This window comes from Magnolia sinica, chromosome 13 (assembly GCF_029962835.1).
Source record: "Magnolia sinica isolate HGM2019 chromosome 13, MsV1, whole genome shotgun sequence".
In the NCBI taxonomy this organism is placed as follows: Eukaryota; Viridiplantae; Streptophyta; class Magnoliopsida; order Magnoliales; family Magnoliaceae; genus Magnolia; species Magnolia sinica.
The window spans coordinates 3,315,000-3,330,818 of NC_080585.1; the positions used below are offsets into that span (position 1 = coordinate 3,315,000).

Consider the following 15,819-nt stretch of genomic DNA (forward strand, 5'->3'; position numbering starts at 1 on the left):
CAGTATTCTTTCATTTTCGTATCAAAGATGTACAGTCTTCTTTCATATCAATAATAATATAGGTGGTAAGCTCCAACCTTTTGCCCTCCCAAAAAGAAAGGTCCTCAGTTTCCTCCATTCAAAATTAGCAGGTGGGACGTCTCAATCTCATGCAACTTACATACTCATGAAAATTTGGAAATACTCATGAAAATAGGAAAAGTAACCTGTTCCTTTCACGAGAAATTTTCTCATGTTTGGTTTGTAAAGATTAGAGTGGATTGCAGCCAAGTAATTGTTGGTCTTTTTCACTGTTGCAATTTTGTAGCACAAGATTTAAGGTGACGTCTGACTAATGAGCCATAAATTTCTTCTTACAAAAATACATATTCCTAAAGTTAATTCATTTCTCAATAATACTAACGAAAATAATCATTATTATTGTTTTTCCTTTACTTTCCTACTTATCAAACAGGCAAGCAATTGCACTCTACAGACCAATGGTCTAGATCACCGGACCATGGGATGGGCCCATTTGTTAGAACTAAAAACACTTATATCCAGAGATCTAGGCCATGTATCATTTAACTCTTCTTAAAATTCCAATACTTGGGCCTCATGAAATTGAAATCACATGGAGTTACTATTTTGCTGGATCTCCTACCTAAACTGACCCCACCTAAACCGGGTAGCCGGCTGAAATTGAAATTAGGTAGAGTGACGATTTTGCTGAATCCCCTACCTAAACTGTCGTAATTCATCTTCATGGGATGTCAGCAACGTCCCCAAAACTTTTAAATGTCACATGGGTTGACCTATTATGGTTTGGAACGGTTCATTCATTCATTCATACTAAGAATAAGCAATAATGCCCTTGCAAAAACTCCAGCCGTTGATTCTAACTTCCTCTTAAGTAGTCCATTCATACTACGTTTCTTTTGTACATTTCCCGCTGCCTAATGAGCACACAGGCCTATTTTTAGTGCAGTAAACTCTGCACAGTGGGACCCACCTGATGATCTGCTCTAATTCCTCTCACGTATGCCATGTTGCCCAGTGTGAGAGATGAGTGCCATAAAAGTGCATTCCATGCAGTTGAATCAATTCCTTTTTTTTTCTTTTTGATATGCTCTGCTGACAGTGAAAAGCTACAGGAAGATGTGAAGATCATGAAGGAAATGGGAATGGACGCATACAGATTCTCCATATCTTGGACCCGAATATTGCCTCGTTAGAGAGCACTGCTTTTTCTTCTTTTTTCTTTCTTTTTTTTTTTTTTTTGCAGAAGGTGGTGATCAATCCACCACTTTTGAAATCAGCCATTCAATAACAGGACATGAAAATGAGTAGCGCACCAGCATGTTAGCCTACATAACATAAAAGACTGGGACCAGATTGCCGTTGCCATTCAGACCACATGGCATCTTAGTACAAAATTATGAGAGATGGTGACACATTCTTGTTGACAGCTTGTTTGAGGAAACTCTCACCAATCTCAAAATCAAAAGAAGAATGTTAGAGAGCACTGCTTGTTTTAAATTCGAAATACGTGAATTAGAAGTCACTCTGTCCATAGTTCAATCAATCTGAGCCGTTCAGTGGCCACAGTTTGAAAGTCAGCCATCTGCATATGTCATAGATATAAGTGCCCCATATGTATCAAATTGGCACACGTTGAAATCAGGGCTGCTCATTTGGAGGTCTTCAAGGGAAAGTTGGCCTCGCCCCAACATCAATGCCAATCCACTCTTCAGTTGTGGTCCACAGGATATGAAACGAAGGTGATTAAAAAAGAATAACTAACGTTGGATATTCAACTTGCATATAATGAGTCCATGTCTTGATTTTCATGCCCGGGTACTTTTACATGAGTATTGCATGATGAACACCGCAGATCCATCATATGATTACAAGTTAGGCATGGTTTGTATTTTTTGTTTCTGTAGTCTGCAGAAGGTATACTAAAAGCTGCCGCAGATTGCCCAAAAGTGGCCCACCGAACCAGTATGGACTCTCTAATAAATTGAAATGATCATAGACAACCGTTTATTTATTGTAAACCAGGGTTGTCGACATGCTGGGTTAGGGCCGGACTATAGGAGTAGCTATACCCATACCCACTAATGGATGCTGCACTCATATTAATACTCATGTTAGATCTGAAATGGTACTTCTCATATCTGTGCCCTCTAGGTTGCTGAGGTATAATTTTTTTATTTATTTTAGATTTTAAAAAATAAATAAATATTACACAAAAATACAACTCAAAAGGATTAAATTTACAAGAAGAATTTTAAAAACAAAAGACTGGGTTAAAAATAAATAAATAAACATAAAATACAGCATGATAGTTGTTATTTAGTATTAGAAAACTAAAAAACGTGACAATGAAATTGCATACTTGATGTACAAGTAATTAAAATATAAAACCATCCAAATTGTAGGCCTCAAATTAGATCTAGAATGTACCAAATTTAAGCTTGTTTGATTATCCATTTATTAGATTGCTTAACATTTGTTGGACAATTAAAAGTGAAAAACATCCAATAGTCCCATTCAACAAACAAGTTTTTAAATCATACGTTTAGGATCTTTCAACCAATATGACTTTCGGAATGCTACTTAGTAATAGTTGTTTCACAATTTACTTGGTTTAATTTGAGTATTATTTACCACATGTATAATTCCTGAATGTCAACATATCAATTATTGTACATAACATGAATATTAAATAACTACTTATTTTATTATCACTCTTAATTGAATATGTAAACTTTACACCTACACTTTTAATTTTTGATTGATGATGAATTTTACATGAGTATTGCATGTTGGTGGGACATATGTCTATGTCAAAATAGATAATTGATAGGTTAAACCTAGCTATGTTTACCATTTTCATATATTATTTGTTATTTATTTATTTATATATATATGTGATCGAGAGTTGGTGGGATTAGGAAATGACTGGGTCCACACGCTACACATTTATTAATCATTCTAAAACAAACCCGAACCTAGACTGACACCCACACCCATCAAGCTACACCATACCCGGGCCTTGTTGCAGTAGACAAGGAACATTCATACAAACGTCTATAAGTTGTGTTCGCATTGACTCTCTGGCCACTGGACGGTGCTATGTGGGCCTAAAAAGATGTATATGTTTTATCCATGTTGTTCATCTATTTTTTCAGTTTAATTTAGGGCATGAGCCCAAAAATAAGGCAGATCCAAGTCTCAAGTGGACCACACCACAGAAAAAAGTGATGATTGAACACCCACCATTAAAAACTTCTTAGGGGCCACAAATTTTTTGGATCAATCTCATATTTGTGTTTTCCCTTGATCTAGGTCTGCGTGACGTAATCAATAGACCGGACAGCACATATAAACATTACAGCGGGCCTTAGGAAGTTTTTAATAATGGGCATTCAGTCACCACTGTTTTCCTATGGTGTAGTCTACCTGAGATTTGGATCTGCCTCATTTTTTGTCTCATTCCCTGAAGTAATGATCTAAAATGGATGGATGGCGTGGATAAAATACATCCATCGTGGTGAGCCACACAAAACACTGTCCAGTATCAAGGTTGCCACTGGCAATGTCAGTATGTAATCTGCACTCGGTTCAAGTCGGGTCTTTCCCAGAATGGCCCAAATCAGAATAATTTAAAAACTAAGGGCCACTTTAGATTTTTCAGGTTGATTTTGAGTGGTCTCAAACTTAGCCTGGGTTTGGCTTCAGCCTCGATTTGGAACTATCAGACTGAGACCATGGTCGGGGCCTTTAAAAAAAAAAAAAAATCATTTTGCCTGGCCTATTGAATTTGAAAGTCCTGTAATTTTGGACCCGGGCTTACTTATTGTCGAGTCTGGTCCAATGACCCGTCCATCTAACTCAACTCATTTGCACCCGGACAAAGACACGTGGAGGAGATGGAATAATCCAAAGCCCAAAGGGAGGAAACGATTCTTGAGTCCATGGCGTACAAAAGAACTAAAAGACATGGGTCATTTTCTGGCTGACAAATGTTCATTGATTGGACGGTTACAATTTGTCAAAATTTTGTTTCATGGTCAATTAATGGTGGAGCCCAACTGATGAGCGTTCCGTATACCATACACATGTACAACGTGTGTGAGGCAACTGGTGTGGAGAAATGATAACTCTCTTACTACAGGGACATTGGATCAACCGTAAAGCTGACACTTGTAGATGGTGGGCGTATACAGACAGACATCGTGCCCTGTACACTTACACATTGGAGAGATGTAGACCGTATATTCACAGGCTTGGACGGTGGATGGATCAAGATAACAAGTGATGCTGATTGGATGATCATCCCAACCATTAATCCATGATGTACAAATTGAGAGAAAATCATGGCTCGCATGCGATAAGAAAGTGATAGGATTACCCTTTCAAGGCCAACTAATGATGGACTCCACAAGGAATGAGCAGTCAGGTTCTCCACCACATTGTCATGTGGGCCCCAAACAATGTACCGTCCAGATCATTTATCATACGCAGGGAAAAATGTGGACGAATCCAGACCATGCGTTCAAGTGGTTCAACAATGCATGGCTCAATTCTAGATATCTCATAGTAAGTTGATTGTAAACCGTCTATTGTATATCAATTCTTCTAAGTAATTCCAGATGGAAGGCTGAGTGGTGGAGTGAACGAGGAAGGCATCAAGTATTACAGCAACCTCATCAACGAGCTCTTATACAACTGTCATTATTCAATCTCTCTTTCTCCCCCCTATTTTATTTTTTTTTTAAAGACGCACATAACATCAGATGCACATTTGGTAAGGGTTGCCCACTTTAGAAACTTTCAGATAGAAAGTGGGGTCCATTGTTTTGTGTATATATCATCCAACTCATTCATCATGTGCGGCCCTCCAAAGGGACATGTACAAACTCGGCCACAAAAAGTGAATATATAGGTTTTAAGCGAAATTGTACAATGCTTCCCGCTGTTTCTCACCTTAGCTTTGGATAGGAACGATTCTTGGGATGTACTGTGCCAATGAGTCTTACCAGATCCACTGTTCGGGTTCCACACACACAATGGGTGGGCACCACACAGCTTGGACGCATTGTAATTACAATATATTAGAAGGCATGTCATCATTTCCCAACTTATAATACTTCAAATATCATTGTCTGAAACAACTCTCGCACGTGCGCAGGTATACAACCATTCGTAACACTCTTTCACGTGGATATTCCGCAGTCCCTTGAGGACGAGTATGGAGGCTTCTTGAGTTCCAAAGTCATCAAAGTATAAATACTCTGCTTCCAAATCTCCTCCACCCTTGATTTATGTATTGTGGTACCTCACTACACCAAAATTGTTTATTAGGTACGGCCAGTGCTTTGGTTCAGAAACGTTATTAAGCCGTTTCTAATTGCACATGGTTCTAAACCGTTTCTGAATGCAGGGACTGTACCCTCTTTCCATGTACGTTATTAGGGCTCTTTTGCTTTCCCCTTTTCTTCAATCTCTCGTCTCGCATCTCTCTCTTTCTTCAAATCTCCAATCTAGGTCGTTCTGCCCTCCCGCTTGTCTTGCTCTTCTTCTTCTCTACACTCCAACACCAAAACTCCAATCGAGAGAGATGGAAATGTTGGAAAAAACAGGAGAGGAGATGGCCATGGAGATCGACGACCAGGGTAGCATCTCGAGATCATCCAAGATCGTCGATCTCCTCCGTAGATTTCTCAGTATTCAGCAGCGAAGAGCAGAAGCTTACTCAAAGCTACGGAGTGGGTTTGCCGAATACATGTTGAGCGGTGGAGATTTGGCGTACCAACAACTCTGCAGTGAGATCACAATAGAGTTCAACGATTGCTTGAAACCAGTTCTTGAAATGGAATCGATGCTTTTGAACCCAGATTTCTGTCGAGATGACCTTGCCACTCTGCTGAAGGTAGTTCAAGCACAGGAAAAGCAGAAATTGCGTCTGACGGCCACAATTCAGATCTTGAAGAAGGCAGGCCACCCCTCCAAGCGGCTGGTGAGCCACGGACACTGCAGGTTCAGGAAGCCAGCAGAGAACAAGTGTGTACATGTGCACGAGTTAACTGAAGCTATGGGGACGGGTAACAGATGTCCAATTGCTTATTTCTCCGGTAGGTTATTCAGTCAGACTTCACCTTCTCTTTAATGTAATCTTTATAGTCTGAGCTGTTAGGATTTCGACTCACATTGCATCATGTACTGGGATGTGATAGCATTTGGGGTTGCGATTGTAGATGTAAAGTGCAAAAGACGGTGAGGGCTAAGTGGATGTGCTATAGCACTTTGAGGTCGTGATTGTAGCTGTGGAGGAAAATACGAGAATGTCTAGTGTATATCCCACCTGTGGGTTATGGTGGGCTGTTGCTGTCCATCAGGGTTGCAGAGGTCAGGTTGAGCTTGGTGTTACGTTTGGTACTGATGAGTGATTCCTGGTTTGGTTGGTGGATTGTTGTCTGTTGACCCCTACTCCAATGGATCTTCTTCCATTAGTATGTCCTTTTTTTTCTTGGCACTTTCCGTTCCTTTAACCTCAGTACCAAAATCGGAAAGATGGGAATGGGGTTGGATGCAAAAAAAAAAACATTGGATGGAAATATAATTTCCCTTTTGAATGTTATGCATGTCTGAGTCAAAAGGATTTCCATGTGCATGTTAGGCTAGTGATAATAATGAGTATTGAATAGGATACCATGCTTGTGATGTTGTATCTAAATTGATGAGGATCCATGATTGATAGCATGCCACTACTCTTCTCTCGTAGCAACATCTATAATTTTGTAATTTTTGAATGGATGGAATGTGATTGTTGATTTCATCTTGGCTTCTGTGAGAAACAATTTGCCAAATTCTCATTGCTGCATTGACAACGGTCCTATGCTTTTATGCTGTTTTTCTGAGATTCTGAACTCTTATGATTATTTTTCAAGCGATGATTCTTTTACATATATTTTCTGTTTTCTTTTAGTGGATGTGTTTATACATTATCTGCTAAGATCCACCACATATTTTATTCCAAGCTTGGAAATTTCCATTACTTGGATATATTGAAAAAGTGAGAAAATGTACTTTTAATCATATCTCATAAGATGTTGCATCATAGTTTTTTGCAAATGTTTTTGCATATCTCAGTTCCTTTCAGTTTCAGTTTACGAATTCATGAATGCAGATCACATCTCTTTATAGTGGGCCTTTGGAATTCTTATTTGTAGTTGAAAGTACGGAAGATCCAACTTACCATGTTGTATCTGTGCTGATTAAAGAATATGAGGTAAATAATCTCTTTCCCATCTAACTCAGCTATCATGACAATTAAGGTTAGGTAAGTAAGCACTTGCTACAATATATCTTTCCTGGGATGTGCTACAATTGCAAGCATCTAGGCAGTTTTGAGTTATGCCTAATATATTATCTTTTTATTGTGATTCATCACTGATGTCAGATTTAGGCAATGCGATCAATCTTTGGGGCTTTGTGCACTTTGTAGTCTCCATAGTAGTGAAGCACTCACCAGTCATAAAAGTTGGCTATAGTTTCCATTCTACACTCAACTCAGTTCAGCTGCCTTTTTTCATATCGGCTATTTTAAATATATATATATTTTCTTCACTCGATGTCTTCGTTAATAATTTGCAGGATAGTGTTGATGCGAAGATTCTTATAGCTGGTTTGTCAACAACATGCAGTCAGAAAATTCACAATCAGTTAGTATGTAAATTGTATAGCGTTCATACCTTTTCTTCTCTTAAAAAATCAGTTAGTATGCAAGTTGTAAAGTGTTCTTACCTTTTTCTTCTCTTGAAAAATTCAATATATTTTCTTTTGATATATGATTTCTGCAGATTTTCATAGGGAATTTTCTCAATGTAAAAAAAAATTGTTTTCTTTTCTGCAAATAAGGCCATTGTTCCTCCCTTCCTCTGTCATTTGATCATACTTAGAACTTTTTTATGGGTAAATATTCTTCATTGGAAGGAAACTAGAAATGTAACAATCAAAATACAATCAAAGTTCCCCAAAAGATACACGAATCTCCACATAGTTTGAAAGTGCTTTTTAGGTGCTTGTGGGCCTGTTTTTTCTTGTAATCTTTTTATTTCTTCTTATTTTTAATTGGGTTTTGGTTTTCAAACTACAAGTTGGGATGGTAATGTGATTACAGGTCCCATTAACAACAGTTTTTTCTTTGTTTATTGACATGGGTTTTTAATCTTTTGATTTTTATTTTTTTCTCCTATAGTTTCTGAGTCTTTTCTGTCTTATTTGGATTGAGTTTGTCTTGCTTTTACATAAGGTTTGGTGGAGATGTGAGTACAGGTTATATATACAGACGTGGGTCCATCAGATGAGCAGCCGGTATCAGTAGGTTGTGTGTAAAGGATAGATGACCTTTAATACATGGTTAACTCAAATTGTTCAAGGAAGTGAAAGGTAATGAGATCACCTTGAACCATTGCTAGTTACCTCTAGCCTAACCAGGCTAGAAAAAAACCTGCAAGTGAATCTATTTTTCAAAATCTAGTAGGATGGTGTCCAACTGCCCAAGATTTCCTTCCAGTTAAAATATGAGAATCCATTACTGCCCAAACAGGTAGAAATCATATTCTGATTTATAGATGTCTTCAGTAGTAGTTTTTTCTTTTTCTTTTTTCTTTTTTTTTCTTTTTTTTTTTGTATCTTTCCCTGGACCATTTGTTTTTCCTCTTGATGGTTTTAGGTAAAGGAATCATGGCTGGAAGTTCAACTTTGTGAAGAGAAAACCCCATAGTCATATTGCCAACAAAACAAGTCAGTCAAAGATATTCAGATTTCCTAAGCATAGCAGTGAGGAAATGGTAAAAAATGATTACTGTCAGGTGCTTGGAGAAGAATAATCTGTACGGTTTAGATAACTATTATAAATGATAGTTATAATAGTTATAACTTACTGGTCATTATGTCCCAATACTTGCAACAATAATGATAATGCTGCTTGGAGAAGAATAATCTGTACGGTTCTGTCATAAAGTCTGGGTTGTAGTTTCTATTATTTTGTTTTAATGTTAGGAGTTTCATTGTAATATGTTTTGTCCCATGCTATCACTAAACAATGGATGGTATTACAAAAATAAGAGAAAGCATATGCACACATAGTTCAAATTTCACTATCATTTATGCCCATGATATTTTTTCTTGCCAGATGCCATGGTTCCAAATGTCGTCTGAATGCATCGTGTCACGTGTTTTGTATTTATTGAAGTACCTTTGATATGACACACTCTGATGTTTTGAAACTAGACAAGTGCCACATTTGGCAAGTGTTCAACTGGAGACATTGAATGAAGAAGAGTGATTTTTATTTTTTATTTTTTATTTTTGCTATCGAGACTTTTGCATCAACAGGTAAAATGTAGTTGTGTGGTATTTGAATTATAATTGCAACACAAGTATTTTGCTAATATAAATTTGATGTTCTTTAATGTAGGCTGCATCACTACCAAAGAACTGTGTACTATGATGAGATCTCTTTGGCAAAATCCAACTGAAGCTGAGCTCCAAGATCTCTTTATTATTATTTTTTCTCTGGTCTTTTCTGAAGAATTCTCAATGTCATGCTCAATTAAAAATGATGGCTCATATATGACATTTTCAACTTGAAACAGAGCTGCTTTTGTGAAATTGATTGAGGGGTTATCTTTAACTTGATTGAACTGATTGATTACTATTTGCAGCTGAGCATATTTCTCTTATGGGTAAATTGTACAAAGAACAAAACAGTTTTCTGCATATCGTTTCTTGTTTCTACTCTTCACTGTATGTGGTCTTAATCTGTTGTCAATGACATTCAAGAACTTAAAGTAGGATTCAAGCCTGAACTTGGTTCTTTGAAGTATTACCATGGTTTGTCACATGGATGTGAAATAGCTCCTTGCCAGTACAATACGTAAGTGCCCAATTTTGGAGTTCAGAATAATACATATAACTATCAATATATGACCAAAGAATGTAGGTACAGAATAGTCATACAACAGATTAACATTACATTTTTCTTGTTCTAACTTGGAGTTAATACTGTCAGTATATACTATTTTTATATAACTATTAACTTGTAGGCAGTTATCTGTTTGGATGGTGATGGTTGCAAGTTAAGAAGTGGACTGGTGAAAATTGAGGAAGGTTTAACTCTTGACACATTAATTGCTTATGATTCATGTGATCTTTGGTAAGTACATTTCTTTGACAAAGCTTCCTAGAAACCAAACTAATGATAATTGCCAACTCTTAAACTCACTGACACACATGCCCTTAACAGAAAGATGACTCTCATGCACCATCTCTGCAATGTAACACCTTTCATCCAAAGTGATGCTTTTTCTTCCACTAGGCTATTAGGCAGCAGTCTTTGAAATATAATGCGAGCAATTAGTCTTTTCTTTCAGTTTCAGCTGGCATGTACATGTACATTTTCACATACATGTCTACTTATTTGGGCTGTCTATGAAATATAATGCCAACAATTAGTATTTCATTTCAGTTTCAGCTGGTATATGCTTATTAGATGTTGTGAACAAAAGCAGAGTTCATCATTATTGTTCTTCTATACTATGGTTAGTTTTTTTTTTTTTTAGGTGCGACTATATGCAAAAAGAAAGAGAGTCGGGTTTCAATAGTGTGCAACAATGCCCACTTTTTCCTATGTTGTGGCCCACTCGAGCTTTAGATTTGCCTTATTTTTTGGGCTGACACTGTAACATAAACCAGATGTGATGCAGTCATCATAGTGGGGCTCACAGTGTCTTTGTTGCACGGCCCCCTCATACCATGCTCATGTGTGGGCTACACAAGGGCTACTCTCATCAATGAATTGAAAGGACAAGCTACCCTTCAGTTGAAGGGTCAGCCAAACAAAATTAATATATATATATATATATATATATATATATATATATATATATATATATATATAGCTATGCGGTCGAGCTCTTGGGAACTTCCCATGAGGTCAAGCTTTTCTGTTTATTCGCTGGAGACATATAGAATGGTTAGAATCTTTAGATTCTGTGAAATTTTTATGCAAACATCAAATGGATATAGAGCCATGCCTTCGCAGGCTCGGTTGGATAGGAAATGTATCTTTGATCTTTGAAGCTCACACCAATTTTCATTTGTGTAAAGGTATCAAACAGAGAGACTTGTTTTGTGCCAGTGATGAATGTCTCTGTACAAGACCCATATCAGCAGGTGAATTGTAGCATCTAAGAAGGCTTCACTCTTCCTTTTTATTTTATTTTTTTGTAAATGCATGGTTTGCTTCTCTATATTTGGAGTGTTATTTTATAGTTAACAACACTACCAACTTGTTTCCCTGGCATTGATGCTGTTAATCTTTCAATAGCAAGGAAATGTTGATCTCCAGAATATATTTCCACTTTACTTTCTTGGCTCGCTTTTTTGAAATTTGATCCAACTTTATCCAGGTCGTCAATGTTCCAGAGAAGGTAGGACGTAAGCATCCTGGAAGTGACAATATTCAGGTATTTCTGCACCAATGTTACAAAATAAGTGTGAATGATCGTGTGTTGCACTAGATATGGTAGCTCTACTGCCAGGTTTTTAACAGACTTATGAATCTCTTATTTAGATATTTTTAGATAGATTATAATTTTTTTCTGGAAATACAATTAATTTTAATCTGGAAATTATAGCAAACGGACCAATAAAACCTATAAGTAATTTAAGGGATTTGTGTCTTTGTGGCAATCAGAGTTTCAAAAATGCAGCCTGAAAAAAAAAAAATCAGTTCTCTTAATTTCCAAAAAAAAAAAAGTTCAAGATATTTTCATTAGGCTTCTGAAGACATTACAACTTGGCAGGGGATGTTCATGTCATCAATGAGAAAGTTGCTAACAAACAAGAAGGTTTCACCAGATTCCATAAACTCCTTTCTTTTGGCAGGAATTAATTTTCAAAGATCTGGCTTTTATTTTTGAAGTTATTTTTTTTTTTTTTTTTTGCTTTTTCTTTTTCTTTTATTTTTGGTAGGAATTGGAGCTGCCTTCATAGTTTCAAGGCAGCAGCAAGACAGTGGTATTACTCCCTGACTTGCTGATGTAGACATTCAAGAGCATGCGTTCCTGGAGGAAAGACTGCTCCCTGAAGGTAGATAAATTACTTGAAAGGCACAAATGGATTGCAGCTAAGAATATAGAGCCTATATCCAAAGTCTGCAAAAGTCTAGGTCCAGTTAGACTGATCCATATGTTTGTATAGAGCCTATATCCAACACAAAGCTTTGTATGTTAAAGTTAACATTAAAATAAAATTATATATATATATATATATATAAACCCTATCTACATGCATTCATGTCCATATAAGTGCATTTTACTGCTTCTAAATACATGATGTGAACCTAAGTCCCTATGTAAATGCACTTAAAATGTTCTTAGATGACTTAGATTCAATTAGATGCATTTTGTACATTAATATGAATGTAGAAAGCTTTATATTGGATCTGGCCTCCTTCTAGCACTTCAAACTTTCACCTTTTTCTCCATTCAATGTGGGGCCCAATAGGCTGAACATATCAAGTCTGAGATATTAACTGTTATGCTTATTACAATTAATCAAATGGGTTTTATGTGCTATACTTGTGTTCAGGGAATTGATCTGCCATTGTATTTTACTGTTTGGTTGTGTATCGCTCCATTTACTTTCTTGTTCATACTCGAAATTTTACAATGCCAAACAGCTTGTTAGTTAGGTACATAAAAGGCCATCACATTGTGGAGCTCTTCATCTGCTTGACGGACTTCATTGAATTGAGTATGTCTTAATTTTCCTTTCCTAATTCCACTGTTGTTCCAAAAAGGCAAAAGGGCCATTCATCAGCTGGGATTTATTTTGAACATGCTGGCCCAAGAAGCAGGGTGGTAGGCAAGATATTTATTCTAAATGCAAGCTATTGGTGGTTATTATTATTATTATTTTTCCCAACTATCCACCTTTTTGTTTGTTAGCATGTGTGGCCTACATGAGCAATTGTACCCATGAATTAGAATCGTCAGATTCTTAGTAAGTCATCTTCTCTCTCTCTCTCTCTCTCTCTCTCTCTCTCTCTCTCTCTCTCTCTCTCTCTCTCTCTCTCTCTCTCTCTCTCTCTCTCTCTCTCTCTCTCTCTCTCTCTCTCTCTCTCTCTCTCTTTTATAAATGTTTCTTTAGTTTTTTTAATATGAGATTCGGTTTTCGATTGATAGCTTCATGAACATGGTAGATACAAATGTGGATCTTGCGGCCAGGGTTTGTTACTGTCGAAATAGATTCGATGCATGAGCAATTTGGTTTGCATCTTTCTCAAATAACACCAGGGAGAAACAAGTTCACAACCAGGACTTTTTATTTGGGCGTTTGATTTCCTTCCAAATCCAAAGTGAGATAAATCAACCCTTGATTTGGGGTGAAAATCAAGACATGGACGGTGTTACTGTTGTGCACATTGACATTTAGTTGCCTTCCCCAAATCAATACTGAAGCAGATGCCTATCTGTTTTCACTTGCTATTTGGTAAATCCATACAGTATCCAAGCTTCCATTAAGAGTTCTAGATTAATTTTGTTGTTCTTTGCAACAATGTGATTGCACAACCCATTCAATTTCTTAGTCAACTTTTGCTATTTTTAGGTGACGGCATCAGACCTTTCTTCTGATGTAAATTCAAGAACTTTTTCTGCTGAACATTCAATAGCATGATAATCATGTCTTGATTTCAATGTCAGGATCTTTGGCTTTATGCTGCATTTGTTTAGATTGATTAATGCTTTTTCTTATCCATGAATTAACTTTCATCATTTACAGTAACTATAGTATTTTGGTACTTGCTCTTTATTGTTGTTTCAGTAACTGTAGTATTTTGCTTTATGCTGCATTTGTTTGGACTGATTACGTATTTTCTCTTCTCAGGCCGCTTAGGTATTGTTGACAATGATGTTGTCGAGCTAAATTATCTACATCGACATGTGTGTATATGAATTGTGCTTTTTTACTTGCAACTTCATTTTCAATTCTACTTCCTTTAAATCATTAATAGATTTCATTGATGGAAGTGAGAGAACATAAAAGTATAATCATGACACAGGATTTCAATAGTGGAATACCAACCTTATTGCTATTGACTCTAGGAATTTTTACTTTTGCAAGAAGTTGCTCGAATCATTTGCTTCCCCATGTACTTCTTGACAAGATCACTGATATAGAACACATTACCCAGAGGAAATATACTACTCTTTGATTGATCATTTGCTTGGCAGAAAAAGCTAATTATGCATACTGCACATCTTCACGGTCCAAATTGTTCAAATAATCCCCGTGGTGTAGGTCATTGGTTTTACACTAGGCCCAAGGCACCCCTTGGGGGTGATACTGTCTGATTGGGACTCACCCGTGAAATGTAGGCGATTGGTTACCTGTAATTGTCCATTTTCCATCAGATAGCCATTATCTTTTGATAAAGAATATAATGAGGCATGGTGAGTCCAATAACCAGGCCTGCCGGATCAATGGCTCATGTTAAAGAAATGTGGATCCCACCTGTACTTTAATGTGGATAATGTGCTGAAAAAGTCTCAAAACAATATGAACATGCCATGTATGAAAAATACTACCCATAAAGAGAGTGGAAAAACATAATAAATGGTTTTCTTTTGCTTCTTTCAATACAGAATTTTGTTGATCTAGCAGGGAGTGCACATGCATCTCAGGCATTATCAGCAGGTACAAGGTTGAAATGGTTATGTTGCAAATTCAAAACCTCCATATTTGTCTTGGAATAACCTGGGTACTTGGGTTGACCGTGAAGGTACCTTTATTCCTTAGAATCTTAACACTCTTCCTACCTTGATGATTTAAAACAGGGTTGCCTTCAGATGGCCAAGCAACTTGAATTAAATGCTGACATGGGACTCAAAATTTAATAATTGTAATTCAATGTGATAGTGCATCAAAATGCAATGAAACATCTTCAAACACATTATTTTCTTATGTTTTTCTTTGGATTAATCTCTATTTTGATGAAATACAATAAACTTTTGTTAATTTATTACCTTTGACCCTAAATTTCGTGTGTTTATCAGGGTTTAAAATTGTTCCTAAAATGTGACCGTTGGCAACATTAAAAACCTTTTAAAACCGTTCCTAAATTTTGATCCTGGAAGTGTGACCGTTGAAAGTAGAACGGTTTAAAACCGTTCCTAAATTTTCTTTGTAAAATTTGTAACGGTACCCAAAACGGTTTTGAACCGTTCCTTTTTTTGCGACGCCTCTTTTCGGAACGGTTTTAAACCGTTCCTGAATAATTTAGGAACGGTTTAAAACCGTTCCTAAATGACAATTGACGACTCATACCATCTACCTATATCCTTATGCAAGCCCCATGCAGTGAGACTTGTTGGTTGAACCTTAGTCATTGGACTCATCCAGGGTTGCAAAATGCGCCAGGTTGGCTGGGTCCTGATTTTGAACTTACCAGGGCTGGACTATTTCAAGATTTGATATCTAAGCCATCCATCTGGTGGATCCATCTCTTTAGACATTCTACGCCAGAAACAAATCTGCTCCTAACAGCAGGTGAGCTGCTACGTTAGAAACAGGTGATGTGTTACAAACAAAAGATGACTGGAAGTCTTTTTAGCCATACGCTTTGTTCTCTGCACTGTGGCTCACTAGATATAACTTATAAGTGAAACTGCCTAATTCATGTGCCCGGCATCTACATGGTGCTCTCCTTCTAATGGAAGGATTGGATCTCATACCTATGCCACATGCTAGCCTAGGCCT

At 37.0% G+C, this 15,819-nt stretch overlaps 1 protein-coding gene and 3 long non-coding RNA genes across 4 annotated transcripts; all 4 read left to right on the plus strand.

Moving 5' to 3' along the window:
* The first annotated feature begins 272 nt into the window (after positions 1–272).
* LOC131222438 (uncharacterized) lies at positions 273–5,238 on the plus strand. The gene is made up of 4 exons (XR_009160042.1): positions 273–320; positions 1,134–1,209; positions 4,641–4,718; positions 5,180–5,238. It is a non-coding gene; the product is annotated as an uncharacterized LOC131222438 (long non-coding RNA).
* Positions 5,239–5,588: 350 nt separating this feature from the next.
* On the plus strand, positions 5,589–6,094 carry LOC131223963 (uncharacterized; the record flags this gene model as incomplete). The annotated part of the gene is made up of 1 exon (XM_058219559.1): positions 5,589–6,094. A coding segment is annotated over exon 1 (486 nt), but the record flags the coding sequence as incomplete, so codon positions are not given.
* Positions 6,095–6,096: 2 nt separating this feature from the next.
* On the plus strand, positions 6,097–9,935 carry LOC131222440 (uncharacterized). The gene is made up of 4 exons (XR_009160043.1): positions 6,097–6,500; positions 7,178–7,530; positions 7,645–9,390; positions 9,473–9,935. It is a non-coding gene; the product is annotated as an uncharacterized LOC131222440 (long non-coding RNA).
* A 1,066-nt stretch (positions 9,936–11,001) lies between these two features.
* On the plus strand, positions 11,002–12,320 carry LOC131222441 (uncharacterized). The gene is made up of 3 exons (XR_009160044.1): positions 11,002–11,522; positions 11,862–11,906; positions 12,031–12,320. It is a non-coding gene; the product is annotated as an uncharacterized LOC131222441 (long non-coding RNA).
* Positions 12,321–15,819: the final 3,499 nt, after the last annotated feature.